This window comes from Ahaetulla prasina, chromosome 1 (assembly GCF_028640845.1).
Source record: "Ahaetulla prasina isolate Xishuangbanna chromosome 1, ASM2864084v1, whole genome shotgun sequence".
NCBI lineage: Eukaryota > Metazoa > Chordata > Lepidosauria > Squamata > Colubridae > Ahaetulla > Ahaetulla prasina.
In genome coordinates, this window is record NC_080539.1 from 220712346 (window position 1) to 220728778 (window position 16433).

Consider the following 16433-nt stretch of genomic DNA (forward strand, 5'->3'; position numbering starts at 1 on the left):
CACTTTTCCAAATTGGAATGACTATTCTGAGGTCAAGGTGTTTTAACTGCAAAACATGCTGCATTTCTTTAAAGGAATAATAATGTGAAAAATATGCTAAAATACAATAAAATAAATCCATATAGTATGTGTGTGATTTTCTTCTGAATAATTTTTTTAAATTTAATAGGAGGATCGCAGATGATATTTTTCATCTTGTTGGGGTGGGAAATAGCTTTTTGTTTCTTAAAAGTCAAAGATAGATGCTCAAGTCAGTATTTAAATACATGGGGTTGCATCACAAAATCTGGAATGCAAATGGTTGCATAAAATATGCATAAAATGGTTGGGATTTTTATAGTGTTACAGAGGAACTGAGAAAATAGACAAGCTTTAGATTTCCATATCCCCACTGCATCATTTAACCTGCTATTTCTCAAACTTGAGAACATTGAGATGCTGCCATCATAGCTTCTTATTTAGCAATTCAGAACTTAAAAGGTACACTTCTGAACATTAATAAAGAGAGTTGAAGGCAGATCTCAGGAGTCATTATTAATAATTGAGTAATTCCAAATAAGTAAGTGAATTCTTGGCAGAGAATTGCTAAGACAGAAATAGTGATTTGATAAAAATACTTATGAGCACATGTATATTTTTTCCTTCACCCTGTCTTTATCCATTAGAATAAAACTAAAACCAGTGCCCAGTAAATGGTACTGTGTATCTCCATGATTAGAAAACCCGTGTTCTCTGCCCTTTTTCAAAACCATTCATGCTTTCCAATAACACCTAAATATGTCAAGTGCTGCTAGAAGTGATTGTTCTATCAGGTCTTCTAAAACTTCTATGAACTATGACCAGGAGTACGTTTCCAGTCTCAGGATCTTGAAATATGGAAAGAAAAACATCTCTGAACTTGCATGGAATACTTTTATTTCCTTGAATCACAACAGGCTGCCAATTCCTTGCACATTTAAAATTCAAGAACAGTTTGCTTCCAAGCACCCGCAGAGCTTAGTCTTTTCAAAATAAAGGTTAAACCAATATAATTTTATAGTTCAAAAACAAGTAAATATTGCCAGAATTTAACCAAAAACCAAAATATTCACTAGTTGTGAATATTGCCAGAATTTATTAAAGAACAAATTGAAGGCACAATTAGAAGTACACTGAGTATACTGAGATTTAAGTTGCTTTTTTTTAAAAAGTGGAAAAGAATAGGATATCTTCGCTGCCAATTCTGAATTAGCCCAGATAAGAAATAAAGTCCTGTTTTTCTTTATTATTTCTTCTTTTAAACAACATTATGTTTGAAAAGGCATTAATTTAATGTTCCTCTTAGCTAATTCAAAATTCCTTCCAGTAAACAGGAAAAATAAGAAAAAAAACCTAACTCACATTAGAAGTTTTCTTTTGAGTACTTAGACATTTGGCAAGAGAGTTGAGTGTGAGGAAGCAGAATTAGCAATTGAATATTACTACTTTGCTTTCTTACCTTTATGTACAGTAGTAGGCAGAGGTGTTGTGTTTCCATTTCTCAGGACTTAAACTTAGCTACTTGTAAAATGTATATGGCAAGAAAGATGAAAAGAAAATGCAGCTGCTTCTTTAGAATTATTTTGTGAAATTTCCCTGGGACAACTTTTTAAACTCTGAAAACATTTCTGCAGTTGATGGATGCATATGCTGCTGAAAGAACTGCAACTGAATGAGAAATTAGACTTTGCTGATTTCAGAGAAGCATCCAAGTTTATTCACAGATTTAATTCTCCATTTTCTTACATACGGTAAACTAAATTAAAGCAATGTAGAAGAATCTGGAATTCGTCTACTTCTGTCTAAATCTTTGTTCTTGCCTTTCTTTGTGCCTTTGTTAATATGTTTGCTATTATTTACCAAAATAACAGTATTGAATTAAGTTTGAAAACTGAAGAATAAATTTAATATAAAATATAATAAAACAATATTTGGCTTATTCATAGAATTAATTAAAATTTCAAGATTTTTTACAATATTTCACTCTATGGCTTCAGACACATTTAACTTTTTTTCTTTTGAATAATTTTTAGGCTAGGAAAATGATTTAAAATTAATTATATTTTCCCTTGACAATACATATTTAGTATTATTTATTGATAATTGTTTATAAACTGTTGAAGTATTTATGAAATTGATAAAAAAAGTGTCCTGCAGAACAGTTCTTAAAAATAATTTCCAGGAACTAAAATTGTATTTATAGTTGAATAAATATTTCAAATGTTCTTGTGCAGGTGGAAAAACTGTTCGCTCATTTCTGTCTTTTAGGTGAGTGCTTTTATGGATGGCTAGAACCTTTATTAGCCAGAATAGCTGAAAATTATACTTGTGTTGTAAGCCCTGATATTTCATCTATTGACCTCAATACTTTTGAATTTAATAAACCTTCTCCTTACGGTCAAAACCACAACAGAGGAAATTTTGACTGGAGTTTATCCTTTGGCTGGGAATCTCTCCCAGAACATGAAAACAAAAAAAGGAAAGATGAAACCTATCCTATTAAGTAAGTAATGAAACATGAGTTACTTGCTTTTATCGATAGTTTTGTTACGCTTGTTTTGTGAATAAAATACAAAAGAACAAAAAGTTCTATATTTTTATGTTATGTATCTGCCTATCCAGTTTTCATCTCTCGAATATATTTATTTGCACCCAAAGAGAGTCTGGTCCACTTAATGTGTGCAAACGTTAATAAAAAATAAGCTCTATCCACTCAGTGTAAAAACTGAGTTGCTTCGAAATAAGAAATGGGTGACAAATAAATTTAATAAATAAAATAAAGATGTTACATAACTGAATAACTACAACACAATCTTTGAAATAATTCCATGCTGTATGCCCAAGTGTGGAACATTTTTCCTCAGGTTTTGTGAAAGAGATGGGAGAGATGTAATGTTTATTCAGCTCTGAGAAAGTAAAAAATATAAGGAAGGAACTCATAAACAGCCTCATCATGACCTTTTTGTCTTTAAGGGGAGTGGTGAAGGTTTTGGACAAGGCTTTCTGTTAATACATCTTACAACAATAAAGTAGAATGCTGGAATCTCTTGAAAGCTCTTTCCTGACACTGCTTAAAAGGTTGGCCTATCTCAAAAGGCTGATGCCAAGGATCAATAGTTTGATTAACTGTTAATGGATTGTGCATGGGGAAGAGTTGATTTTAGAATGTTTACAATACTACAGAATATAGGCTAGATATAATTCACAAATAAAGGCAAATATACATGTCCCAGGAAAACATTGCAGGATCCAATTTGGGTCAGTCATGGGGACCAGAGGTTTAATTTTCCAAGCTTTTGGACTCATGCGGGAATCCATCCTCAGGAAACTTCTCTCTTGAGACTGCTGACTGACTGCTGTATCGACTTATATCGTTTCAAAAGAGAGAGAGAGAAATTTCATGAGGGTCGGCTCCAGTGCAAGTCTGAAAGCTTGGAAGTCTAAACCTCTGGTCCCTGTGACTGACCTAGTTTGGATCCTAGATATAATTCACTTGAAATTTACATTAGGTTTTATTTTATTTCTTTGTAATGACTGACTTTTGAAAAGTTATAGAAATGTTGACTTTTCAGTGATTTAATTTTACTGTAGCAATATTACTATGTTAGGCTGGAAGAATGTTAAATCAAATAAGATTATTTATCCTCAGATAATATCTCAGATATCAAATGTCTTCATTTTTTAACCGCAGGAAAACTCTTGTCTGTTTCTGATTTTGAAATAGATTACAGTATAAGTTCAGACAGCAGTCAGTCATTTTCATAAATATGTGTTCCACTGCTGTTGATGTGTTGCTTTCGCTTTGATATAGAATTATATTTAGTGATGTCATTTCACTGACATACGGTTCTCTTAGAATAGAATAAATCCCACTGCTCTTTCACAACACTCCAAATTTTCTTCAAGAAGCTAGGATATGACTGCAAAAGAACAGAATTAGTAAGGTATTTCATTGTATGCGGAGTTTTACACTTGTGTAGCATTGGTTGTATTTGCTTGGTGCTGGTAGTTCAATTGATCAGAATTATTTGAAGAAAGATAAGGTTAAGGTCTTATATATAAAATAAAACCAATAATATGTTTCAGTCAGATGGAGAAGTTCCTGGCTTCATAAAGCTTTCTCTCTCTTAATTTCTCTCCCGCCCTCTGGCAGAACACCAACATTTGCAGGAGGTCTTTTTTCAATATCAAAGGACTATTTTTATAAAATTGGAAGCTATGATGAAGAAATGGAAATATGGGGAGGAGAAAATCTAGAAATGTCTTTTCGAGTAAGTTAATAAAGTATTCACATGTCTTTTACTGGCAACGTGACTGTCTACATTAGGCTAAAACTTCTTAAATCTTTTACCTCCGCTCTGCAGACAGCAAATAAATTAACCTAACCATGTGATATTGATGGCCTAGAAAAATAAAATGATGTGTAGATTCTAGAAGTGGTATCCGTGGCTTGGTCAGCATATTATTAATTCATGCTTAGTTCATATTTTAAAAAACTACTTTGTTTTAGTATTATCTGTGTCACAATGCCACACTTTAAATCTTCTTAGTACGTATCTCTTCCGTAGCACATATTACAGGATAGCAGCTACTAAAGGTTTTACTGAGTACAGCTCTGTATTTTTCAGGTGTGGCAGTGTGGGGGGCAGTTGGAAATTATGCCTTGTTCAGTTGTGGGTCATGTGTTTCGCAGCAAGAGCCCCCATACCTTTCCAAAAGGGACTCAAGTGATTACCCGGAATCAAGTTCGCCTTGCAGAAGTATGGATGGATGAATATAAATATATATTTTATCGGAGAAACACAGAAGCAACAAAAATTGTTAAACAAGTAGGTGGCGATGGTGGTGGTATTAGAAATCAGTTGCTTCATTGAAATTCTTGGTGAGCAAAAATTATTATTTATTTAGGCACTATGTATGTGTATGATTTGCTTTGCTTGGCAAAATATTGAATAGAGTAATAGCCAGTTATAGTTTACTTAATATTTTTCAATCTCAGAACTTGCGTGATTGAGTCAGGCCCATCTGTCTATCCATCCGACTAGAATTGGAGGAATCTTTTGGAAGAATTTCATTAATCAAAATGAAAGAGCTGAGAAAACGTGAATATGCTTTAAATAAACTAGAGCCAATCAGTTGAATGAATATTAGAAAGCTAGTTCTAGAACTATGCTTTTTTTTCTTCCTAGCATTCTTCCCATAAGTGCGGGGTCTGCTTTTCTTGGATCAACTGAGGGTTGATCCATTGTCTGTGACAACAATTGAGTCAAGCCTGATGTCATGGGCCAAATTTACTCAGCTAGTTTTCATGCCTAAAGTGAGACTAGAACTCATAGTCTCCTGATTTCTAGCTCGGAGCCTTTAAATTTACAGCATCTGTGTCTATGTGTATGTATGCTTATGTATATTGGATAGGTACAATATTCAATGGTGCAATGTAAGTACAATATGAGTCACCATGTGTGGTGATATAAATTCAATAAATAAATAAATATTCAATATTCAATGAAATTCAGTGGTGAAAAAAGTAAGATTCTACATTTAGGCAAGAAAATTAAGGGGCGTGCATAAGAGCACAAAAGTGCCTACCGTTCCTGTCCTATTGTTCTCTTCATTATAGTATTATATGCATACTTTTACTTATACTTTTACTTATATATACTTTTTCTCTCATGATGAATTATTGTTTATGTTGATGATTGTATATACTGTTGTGACAAAATAATTTTTTAAAAAATGCACAGGTACAGTATACATGGTACCTTGCTCAATAATGGTGGGATCTTGGAATCCTAGTGGACAATCACTTAAATATGAGCCAGCAATGTGCTGCAGCTGCCAAAAAAGCCAACGCAGTTCTAGGCTGCATAAACAGAGAGATAGAATCAAGATCACATGAAGTGTTAATACCACTTTATAATGCCTTGGTAAGACTACACTTGGAATACTGCAATATTACTGCAATATTGTATTCAATATTGTATGCAGTATTGTGCAATACTGCAATACACTTGGAATACTGCATCCAATTTAGATCACCACGATATAAAAAAAATGTTGAGACTCTAGAAAGAGTGCAGAGAAGAGCAACAAAGATGATTAGGGGACTGGAGGCTAAAACATATAAAGAACGGTTGCTGGGTATGTCTAGTTTAATGAATGTGGTCATCATTAGCAACCTTCCCAACTGACTTCAGACCATCAAAAGTCAATGTGAGAGGCCAGATCTACTTAAAGACAGCATTATTCTGCAGTGATTTGCTTTACAATTTGACAGAAAAGGTGGTAAAATCAGTGGTGACTCATTTAACAGCTGCTTTGTTAGCAATGCTAATTCTGGTTGCAATGGTGGTTGCAAACCAAGGACTACCTATAAACTTATTTAGATTTTTTTAAATTGTTGCGTGAGTACTTTTTTATGAAAGCTGTGTCTTAAACAACTTAGGAAATTTTTAGAAGAAAAATTCCAGGCATTAACAACTCTGTTACTGAAGTCATATTTTCTACAATCAAGATTGGAGTGGTTCACATTAACTTTAAATCTATTGTGTGCTCGTGTATTGTTGCGATTGAAGCTGAAGTAGTCTTCGACAGGAAGGACATTGTAGCAGATGATTTTATGAGTTATACTCAGGTCATGTCGAAGGCGGCGGAGTTCTAAATTTTCTAAACCCAGGATTTCAAGTCTGGTGGCATAAGGTATTTTGCTGTGATCAGAGGAGTGGAGAACTCTTCTTGTAAAATATTTCTGGATACACTCAATTGTATTAATGTCCTAAATGAGGTGTGGGTTCCAGACAGGCGAGCTGAATTTGAGAATTGGTCTAGCAAATGTTTTGTATGCTCTGGTTAGTAGTGTAATCTTTCTGGAGAAGAAGCTACGTAAGATTAAGTTTACAACTCTTAAAGCCTTTTTGGCGATGTAGTTGCAATGGACTTTGGCATTTAGATCGTTTGATATGAAAACTCCAAGGTCTTTGACGGGGTGAGGGTCATCTACAAGGTAATGTCCATCAACCTTGTATTTAGTGTTCTGATTCTTTTTTCCAATGTGTAAGACAGAGCATTTGCTGGTTGAGATTTGGAGTTGCCAAATTTTTGACCATTCTGACACAAAGTCAAGATCTTTTTGAAGGGTAGCTGCATTGTTGGTAGTGTTAAATAGTTTAACATCATCGGCGAAGAGAACACAATTACTTATAATATGATCATTAATGTATAATATGAAGAGTGTTGGTCCAAGAACACTGCCTTGGGGAATGCCTCTATTGACAGGAACAGGATTTGATAGGGCACTGCCTATTTTGACCGCTTGTTGTCTGTTTGACAGGAATGCTGTTATCGAATTATGGAGGGGTCTGGAGATGCCGTAAGATTTTAGTTTTAGGAGAAGTTTGTCATGTACCACTGAGTCAAAAGCTTTCCAGAAGTCTATGTAAATTGCATCTATTGCTTTGCCCTGATCAAGATTTGTAGTCCATATGTTTTTGCAGTGAAGAAGTTGTAAATTACAGGATAATTTTTTTCTGAAACCAAATTGTTTATTAGAGAGTAGGTTGTTTGTTTCAAGGTGGAGGGTGATGGATTGATTGATGATTGATTCCATTACTTTGCAGGTGATGCAGCATAAAGAAATTGGTCTGTAATTTTCAACTAGGCTGGGGTCTCCTTTTTTGAAGACAGGGATGACCGTGGCTAGTGATCATAGTTTGAGAAGGGAGCTGGTCCTGAAAGATTTTTCAAAGATTATGCTTAGGGGTTTTGCTATAACAGTGGAAAGCTTTTTTAAGAAGTATGCACATAGACCATCAGGTCCAATAGATAGAGATGGTTTCAGTCTGCGAAGGGCCTTTTCAATATTATCTTCTGTGAAATCTATTTGTGTTATATCGTTGTAATCATTGTTGGTACGACTGGGGAATTTTGGGTATGAGCCATTATTGTTAACAAAGACTGAGCCGAAGAATATGTTAAAGAGGTTTGCTTTAACTGTTTCATCATTAAATTCTTTACCATTAGATACTTTTAGGGTTGGGATGGATCTCGAGTCTTTTAAGTTTGTTGTTTACAAAATTATAGAAAGCGCGATTGGATTTTATGCGCAGAAGGTTGTCTTCTTGTTTGATGTGGTAATTGGTGCATTCAGTCTTTATTTGGTGGCATATATTTTTGTAGCAGTTTTTAAAGTTGGCTACATAGCCAGATTTGTTTTTTCGCCAGAGGGATTTATTTATTTTTTGATTGGAGCTTTTTTATTGAAATGGGTAATTTGTTTTTCCTGATTTTGTTGGTGGTTTGTGGTACGTATAGTTTAATGACTCTATCGACTACTTTCCATTGTATAGTTATTTTTAGATGCTATAGTTTTTTCAGATTCTATTTCCCTACTGTCCCTCCATATTTCTGTTCTGTCCCAGGTTAAAAGTAAGAATTGTCTAAAAAAGACAATGGGCAAATTTGTGATGTAAATCAAGGTGTGATTAGGCAAGGTGTGATTGTTTCAAACAAAAGATAGTTGTAAAAGTTGGAATAGCTATTCTTAGTATATACATTATAAATCCAAAATTTCTCTTCTCCAAAATAATGAAATAAATTATTAGAAAGAAATTGATTACATTAGTTACAGTAGCACTGACTTAGGTAATAGCAATACCACAAACAAAAGATATCAGCAAAACTGGAAACTGTGAGCTTAGTACTGTATTCAGTGTAGATCAAGAATGTCTTCCTGCAAATAAGGAAATGAGTTTCTCTGAAATCTGAATTCTAAGCCGTTAATATTTTGTAATTCCTAGAACTTTTAAATATGTGGATTAGAGAAATTTTATCTTAGTTTATAAACTTATGAAGATATGTATACCATGAAGTTCTGTGTACCAGTTGTGAATGAGCTGTTATTTTTCAAATGGGAAGGGCTGTTTTCCCCCCCTCTAATTCAACTAACCACATTTGTTCATAATTTGGGATTTCCAAATTACAAGTAGTAGCAAGATATAACTTAACATGTAGGAAGTTTCTCTGGGAGAATGCTCAACAAAAAACAAATGAAAAATATTTAACTATATTTGCTATGCATGCAATATCTGAAAGTAAGTTGATAGAAACTTCATGACTCCACTGCTACATGAGCTGTATTGGTTGCAGTTTGCTTCCGAGTCCAATTCACAGTGTTGCTCATTACTTTTAAAGCTCTTTATGGTATAGATCCAGGATATCTGAGGATGGAATGGGACATTTAGGATACTTGCCTCACTCCAGCCTCTCTGCCCCAGCTGACTCACCGTGGCTGTCTCTCCCCAGTCGGTCTTCCCCAGCTGCCCCCACGGGCAGTTCACCATGGCCCAACTTATCTCAGTGGATTCACCATGTGGGACAATTAATTGTTTAAGATAACTTGCTAAATGCCAGGGGTGAGGGAGAATCTCTCTCCTCTCCTCCTTGTCCCTCTCCCTGTCTCTCTCCCTCTCTCCCTCCTTGATCCAGCTTACCATCCCCACCAATACTCCTTGAGCTCTATGCACCTCCCTCAGTGCACAAGTAGTGAAACCCAGGCATTTGAATTAAAGGCCTCTTGGGGAGGCTTCAAAGAGTCGACCTTAAAATGAATGATGCCACATTGCCTGTTACGAAAAAGTTTACCTTTGACCCTTCCTCATTAGCAATGAGGAAAGAGATGGTGTATGTATGTGTATATCTGTGTTGTTTTCCATCATTTGTTGCCCAGATGTGTACAGAAACAGAACCTTCTTCTCTAGGGGAGGGGGGTCTTTGCCCTTTTCCCTCTCCTTTTTCCTCCCTGTATCCACCAGATGTCTTCCCCAATTTTAAATTTGGCCAGCTCTTCCAAAAAGTTTATCACTGGCCCTTTTTTATTTTTAATCTTTGTATATTTGCGACAATTTTTCTTCCAATAGTCTTACAGCTGCTGGCCCTGGTTGCTCAGCCAAAGTCTGAATCCTATAGCTCGTTTGTCACCAGATGTATAAGATCGCCAACCCATAGTGGACTCCTAGTTGACCCACGTATGGATTTCTGCAAGTCACATCTCATTATATTGTTTATGGGGGAGACACGTTTCATCTAGCTCCTCTGACAGCTAGAACTGTCTAGTATGGTTGAATTATTATTGCAAATATGTTAATATCAGTTAAACTATGTGATTTTTAATCTCATTTGTTCTTTGGTTAAAGCGCCAGGCTAGAAATCACGAGACACTGAGTTCTAGTTCTATCTTAGGCATGAAAGTCGACTGGGTAACTTTGCGACAGTCATTTCCTTTCGGGCCAACTCACCTCACAGGGTTGTTGTTGTCAGGAAAATAGGAGGAGGAAGGAGTATTAGGTATGTTCACCAACCTGAATTATTTATAAAAATAATAAAGGTAGGAAATAAATAAATAAATTTCTTCTAAGAAAAACTGTAAGAGTAAGGGCCTGTTTTATGGTCCAACATGGTAAGAAGCCTGTTTTAGAAATGACTGTTTCTAGCCTTGCAACCCCTGGATCTGTGAACTGCAGTTCCCAAGATTCCATAGTTGGCATGGCCAATTGTAAAAATTCAAAGATTTCACATGACTGGCTGTTTTTTAGGGTTATTAAGTGTGATATATATAGAAAGCAGGGCTACCTCAGGCCATCAAGACCATGACTTCTTCCTTCAAATATGGTAATGGACTATTGTATTCTTCATTTATATCATTTTCTCCCTTTTGGTCTTAGAAAGTATTTTTACATTTGTTTAACCAAATTAATTTACAAATCTCTTTAAAAACGGGGAAGTATTTCTAACGAAATTCATTGTCATTTTTTTCTGTATACTAATTATTTAGCATTGTTTCAACAGAAAACATTTGGCAATCTCTCAAAAAGACATGAGTTAAGGCAACAATTACAGTGTAAAAATTTTACCTGGTACCTAAGCAATGTTTTCCCTGAAGCATATGTACCAGATTTGAATCCTACGTTACATGGATTTGTGAGTATTTATTTATTTATGCATATATTTTGTTGTTTTGTATATAGAAGGTACAGAATGATGTCTCTTTCTCTCTCCACCCCCCACCCCCCCGTGTGTGTGAGAGAGAGAACGAACTGTGGAGTTCTTGATATTCTCTGAGCTTGTTTGCTTGCAGACATTTCATTCCCTAACTAAAAAACATCATTGTGAATATAACATATGTTATCAGCATTGATGATAATTAATGAAATATCTGCAAGGAAACAGAGAGCATAAAGAATCTGAGAGTTCAACCCTGAGCTAAAGATACTCTCTTCTATTGGACAGAGAGAGATACACATACCTACCTACCTACCTACATACATACAAACACACACACATTACATATATACACGCACATATACACACACACATACATATATATATGTTTACACATACACATACAAACTGGTGTGTGTGTGTGTGTGTGTGTAATTTTTTAAGTTTAATAAGTTTGCATGAAGTGCTTATATTTGCTTTTCCTTGGCTTGTCACCACAAGTGTCACCGGATAAGCTTAGTCATGTAGCTTCTTCACAGCAGCAGGCCACCTTCAAATGATTCACTCTGGGAATGGAAGAATTCGCCCACAGAGCTCATGCTAATGGATTCTTCACTTCTCACACTAACGTCTAGCAGCATTATCAAGAAGCTTCTCCACCAAGATTGTGAAACTCCTGTATGGCTCAAACTCACTCCAATGGCTGCATGTTGCAAAGCTATGTGTGGGCTATAGGCAGCACTAGTGCCTAGCAGCACAATCAAGAGGCCCCTTCACTGAGTATATAAAAGAGTCACACACAATATATAAGCTGACATGGACCATGTGGTACAAGTGAGAAGACTGTCTTAGTCATCCGTTAAACAAATTGTTCCATAAGTGATAATCATTTGCTGTGCAGAAACCATATAGAGCCTTGTGATTAAGCTGAGACGCTAGGAGAAGAACAGGTATATTATGCAAATATTTTCTATGGGAGGAAGAGGAAAAAGGTTTTCATGGGAAGCAATGTATGATTATAGATTCTGAAATCCAATTTCTATTCATTCAAGATTTTGTTACACCGAAATGCACCACCCACAGATAAAGGAAACCATCTGTGTATTATAGTTAACCCTAGTCATATGATTCCATTTCCACTTTTTATTTAGCTAAAAAATGTTGGAAGAAGAGCATGTTTGGATGTTGGAGAAAATAATTTAGGCAGCAAGCCATTGATAATGTATACTTGTCATGGGCTTGGAGGAAACCAGGTAAAATTACTTTATATTTATATATGTATATGTGCCCACATATGTGATCCTGATAAGTATGTAACTTTATGCTCTCTGTGTGCTTTTCTAACTTGTCACTGTCTGGTTACCACAAGATCTGTAAAAACAAGTATTTTCCAGTACTGTTAATTTTCTTTTGAAACAGAACTTCACTCTAGTATTGGTCTTCAGTGCTCTTTCATGTCAAACCGATGACTATTCTGTCCAGAAGATCTTTCAAGCTATCTATTAACATAACACCCTTAGAATCTTTTGGAACACAGTAGAAAAGTTGGTGTAGAAAGGATTCTTTAGGGATAAGGAAGCATACAAAATTAATGTTTATGCTTATCATACAATTACATTTTACCTACACAATAGCATATTTGCATCCCTTACCAAGTCACCATCTACACCTTAGACCAATGTATTGCATTAACGCCAGGTCACATGGTTAGTTCCTGATTCAGTGTGAACCAGAAAATTGGGTTATTTGAACTACAGTACTTAATCATGGGTAAACTATTGTTTAGATATTGTAATTAAATAACACAATAATGCTTTTAAAATGTTTAAATAACAACAAACATGTCAAGATTCTGTTGTAGATGTTTAATGGCTATTGCTGAAGTTGTAACACTGAAATGTATGGGGAGCCCCCATTTCTTTCTTGACTAGCAAAGAAGTCAAGAGAGTTTATCACCTGGGGAGTTCTGTACACACCTCAGTTCCAGAGCCAGTGCATATCTTCTAATTAACTGACCTAATAGTTTTGATTCTGATTTCTTTAAATTTCTTTTTTGACCATGTTATACTAGTTCCTTTTGTGCTTCTGTCTCTGCTTCAGCTCTCTGGCCTTTGTCTATTCTCTCTGTCCTGTCTTGTAAACTTGATAACCTTGACTCTTCCTTCCCTGCTTTTTTTCCTTTCCTCTAGAAGTTTTTGCTGTCAAGGAGAGAGCCACTGTGTGATTGAGCAACCAGGCCCGAGTCATCTGTCCTGTCATACTTAAAACCTCATGCTGGGAGGTCAGAGAGCTCTTCCTTGTAGTAAAAACCACCTATTTTGCATTTCTAGATAGGTGAATATCTAATGAGCATTCCTGGACACAAAGCCAGCTTTTGTTAAAAGCTGAAGAGCAGTATAAGAAGTTAACATTCATGTGCTGATACGCTGCACTAATGAAAGAAATGTTTCACTACTGGAACATTGATTAGAATGTTCCTTATTATTCTATTAAAGCATTTGCTAAATATCAAAGCAAAAGAAAAACTCTTCTAGCTTTGCTATTGATCGATACTTTCATTATGGTTTGGGCAAAACTAAATCCTCCTTTTTTCGGAATTCAGTAGCAATAAATAAATCTTGGATTTTCTTCTGAAATTGCTGGAGTTTATCATTTTTAAAGGTTATTAATTATAGAATCATTAGATATTCCACTGACTTTCAGGCTAACTCTATTCTCTACAGATTAGTTTCTTGGGAATATGCCATCGATACATACACACTTCTCCATAGTTCTCTGCTTTGAAATTTATTTTTTTGTTTACATTTATATCCCGCCCTTCTCCGAAGACTCAGGGCGGCTTACATAATTACCATATTATATGGAAGAAATTACTATATTTTAGTATTAAGAGAATCTTTTTAATGTAGAGGATGCCAGCCTTTCTCAACTGGGGTTCCACAAGATTGAAAAACATTACATGATATATTTTTAAACACCAAACCACTCAGTTCTAGTGTTTACAGTGGTGAGAATTTTTACAGGCAGCAACTCAGCTGCCAGTTTGCCACTTTTTTATTATAAATGTTGTGAAGCATGGATTATATAGGTTAAAGTGAATTGTATTTTGGAAGTTTTCAGGGTAAAACGGTTGAGAAAGGCTGGATTGTGTTATGGGAAGTTACCTTTTCTATTTATCATTACTCTTTGGTGATATATATACACAACCGGCAAAATGCAATTTTGGAGTTTGATTAACATTTCTTTGGAAATTAGAGCAATGAATTTGTATCATTATTCTTTTGCGTAATGGCTGACATTTGTTTATACAGTATTTTGAATACACTGCACACCATGAAATTAGACACAATATTCAGAAGGAGCTATGCCTACATAGTTCTCAAGGAGTAATACAACTTCATGAGTGCGGTTTCAAGGGAAAGACTAGCAGGACTCCTGAAGAAGAGAAATGGGAGCTTCGAAAGGTATTTTTTTCTACAAAATATGTTTAGTGCAAAACTAGCCTTCTCGAAGTGGCTGTCCCAAAATGATAGAAATGATTTACAGTCATGGCCGAAATTGTTGGCACCCCAGAAATTTTTCCAGAAAATCAAGTATTTCTCACAGAAAAGTATTGCAGTAATACTTGTTTATATGTTTTGCTATACACATGTTTATTCCCTTTGTGTGTATTGGAACAAAACAAAGGCAGGAAAAAAAGCAAATTGGACATAATGTCACACAAAACTCCAAAAATGGGCTGGACAAAATTATTGGCACCCTTTCAAAATTGTGGATAAATAAGATTGTTTCAAGCATGTGATGCTCCTTTAAACTCACCTGGGGCAAGTAACAGGTGTGGGCAATATAAAGATCACACCTGAAAGCAGATAAAAAGGAGAGAAGTTCACTTAGTCTTTGCATTGTGTGTCTGTGTGTGCCACACTAAGTATGGACAACAGAAAGAGGAGAAAAGAACTGTCTGAGGACTTGAGAACCAAAATTGTGGAAAAATATCAACAATCTCAAGGTTACAAATCCATCTCCAGAGATCTAGATTTGCCTTTGTCCACAGTGCGCAACATTATCAAGAAGTTTGCAACCCATGGCACTGTAGCTAATCTCCCTGGGCGTGGACGGAAGAAAAAAATTGATGAAATTGACAGATGGTGGATAAGCAGCCCCAAACAAGTTCCAAAGAAATTCAAGCTGTCCTGCAGGCTCAGGGAGCATCAGTGTCAGTGCGAACTATCCGTCGACATGTAAATGAAATGAAACGCTATGGCAGGAGACCCAGGAGGACCCCACTGCTGACACAGAGACATAAAAAAGGAAGATTACAGTTTGCCAAAATGTACTGGAATAAGCCAAAATCCTTCTGGGAAAATGTCTTGTGGACAGATGAGACCAAGATAGAGCTTTTTGGTAAAGCACATCATTCTACTGTTTACCGAAAGCAGAATGAGGCCTACAAAGAAAAGAACATAGTACCTACAATGAAATATGGTGGAGGTTCAATGATGTTTTGGGGTTGTTTTGCTGCCTCTGGCACTGGGTGCCTTGACTGTGTGCAAGGCATCATGAAATCTGAAGATTACCAAAGGCTTTTGGGTCGCACTATAGAGCCCAGTGTCAAAAAGCTGGGTTTGCGTCTGAGATCTTGGGTCTTCCAGCAGGACAATGACCCCAAACATACGTCAAAAAGCACCCAGAAATGGATGGCAACAAAGCGCTGGAGAGTTCTGAAATGGCCAGCAATGAGTCCAGATCTAAATCCCATTGAACACCTGTGGAGAGATCTTAAAATTGCTGTTGGGAAAAGGCGCCCTTCCAATAAGAGAGACCTGGAGCAGCTTGCAAAGGAAGAGTGGTCCAAAATTCCGGGTGAGAGGTGTAAGAAGCTTATTGATGGTTATAGGAAGTGACTGATTTCAGTTATTTTTTCCAAAGGGTGTGCAAACAAATATTAAGTTAAGGGTGCCAATAATTTTGTCCAGCCCATTTTTGGAGTTTTGTGTGACGTTATTTCCAATTTGCTTTTTTTCCTGCCTTTTTTTGTTTTGTTCCAATACACACAAAGGGAATAAACATGTGTATAGCAAAACATGTGTTACTGCAGTACTTTTCTGTGAGAAATACTTGATTTTCTGGAAAAATTTCTGGGGTGCCAACACTTTCGGCCATGATTGTAAGTAAGGATCAAATAGTGCAGGCTTACTTTAACATGCCCCCTGCCATCAGACACAATAGACTACAGAGGTGGGCATCCTTCTTTCCCTCAAGGTTCACATCCACAACTTTCTCATTCTGGTAAGCAAAAACTGACACAACCATAATGCATTTTTTCTTCTTGCTCATGTACTTATCCTTTCCCCTCCAACCTTGTCCAAACCGAGAGTTCTAATAGTTGGTCACCTCTTCAGCTGTTTCCAAAAAAGTTA

The 16433-nt window shown here is 35.9% G+C and overlaps 1 protein-coding gene across 6 annotated transcripts in view; it reads left to right on the plus strand.

Annotated features, from left to right (window-relative positions):
* Positions 1-16433, plus strand: part of GALNT3 (polypeptide N-acetylgalactosaminyltransferase 3) — a 34530-nt gene that overhangs the window by 14208 nt on the left and 3889 nt on the right. For 4 of the 6 annotated variants that reach the window (XM_058191411.1, XM_058191431.1, XM_058191422.1 and 1 more), the window contains exons 5-10: positions 2287-2521; positions 4172-4289; positions 4647-4847; positions 10861-10992; positions 12165-12266; positions 14325-14477. In XM_058191411.1, coding sequence (XP_058047394.1) covers positions 2287-2521; positions 4172-4289; positions 4647-4847; positions 10861-10992; positions 12165-12266; positions 14325-14477 — 941 coding nt within the window. Of the gene's footprint in view, positions 1-2286; positions 2522-4171; positions 4290-4646; positions 4848-10860; positions 10993-12164; positions 12267-13202; positions 14478-16433 lie in introns of those variants that run through there. The other 2 variants (XR_009156153.1, XM_058191448.1) reach the window with 2 other exon arrangements.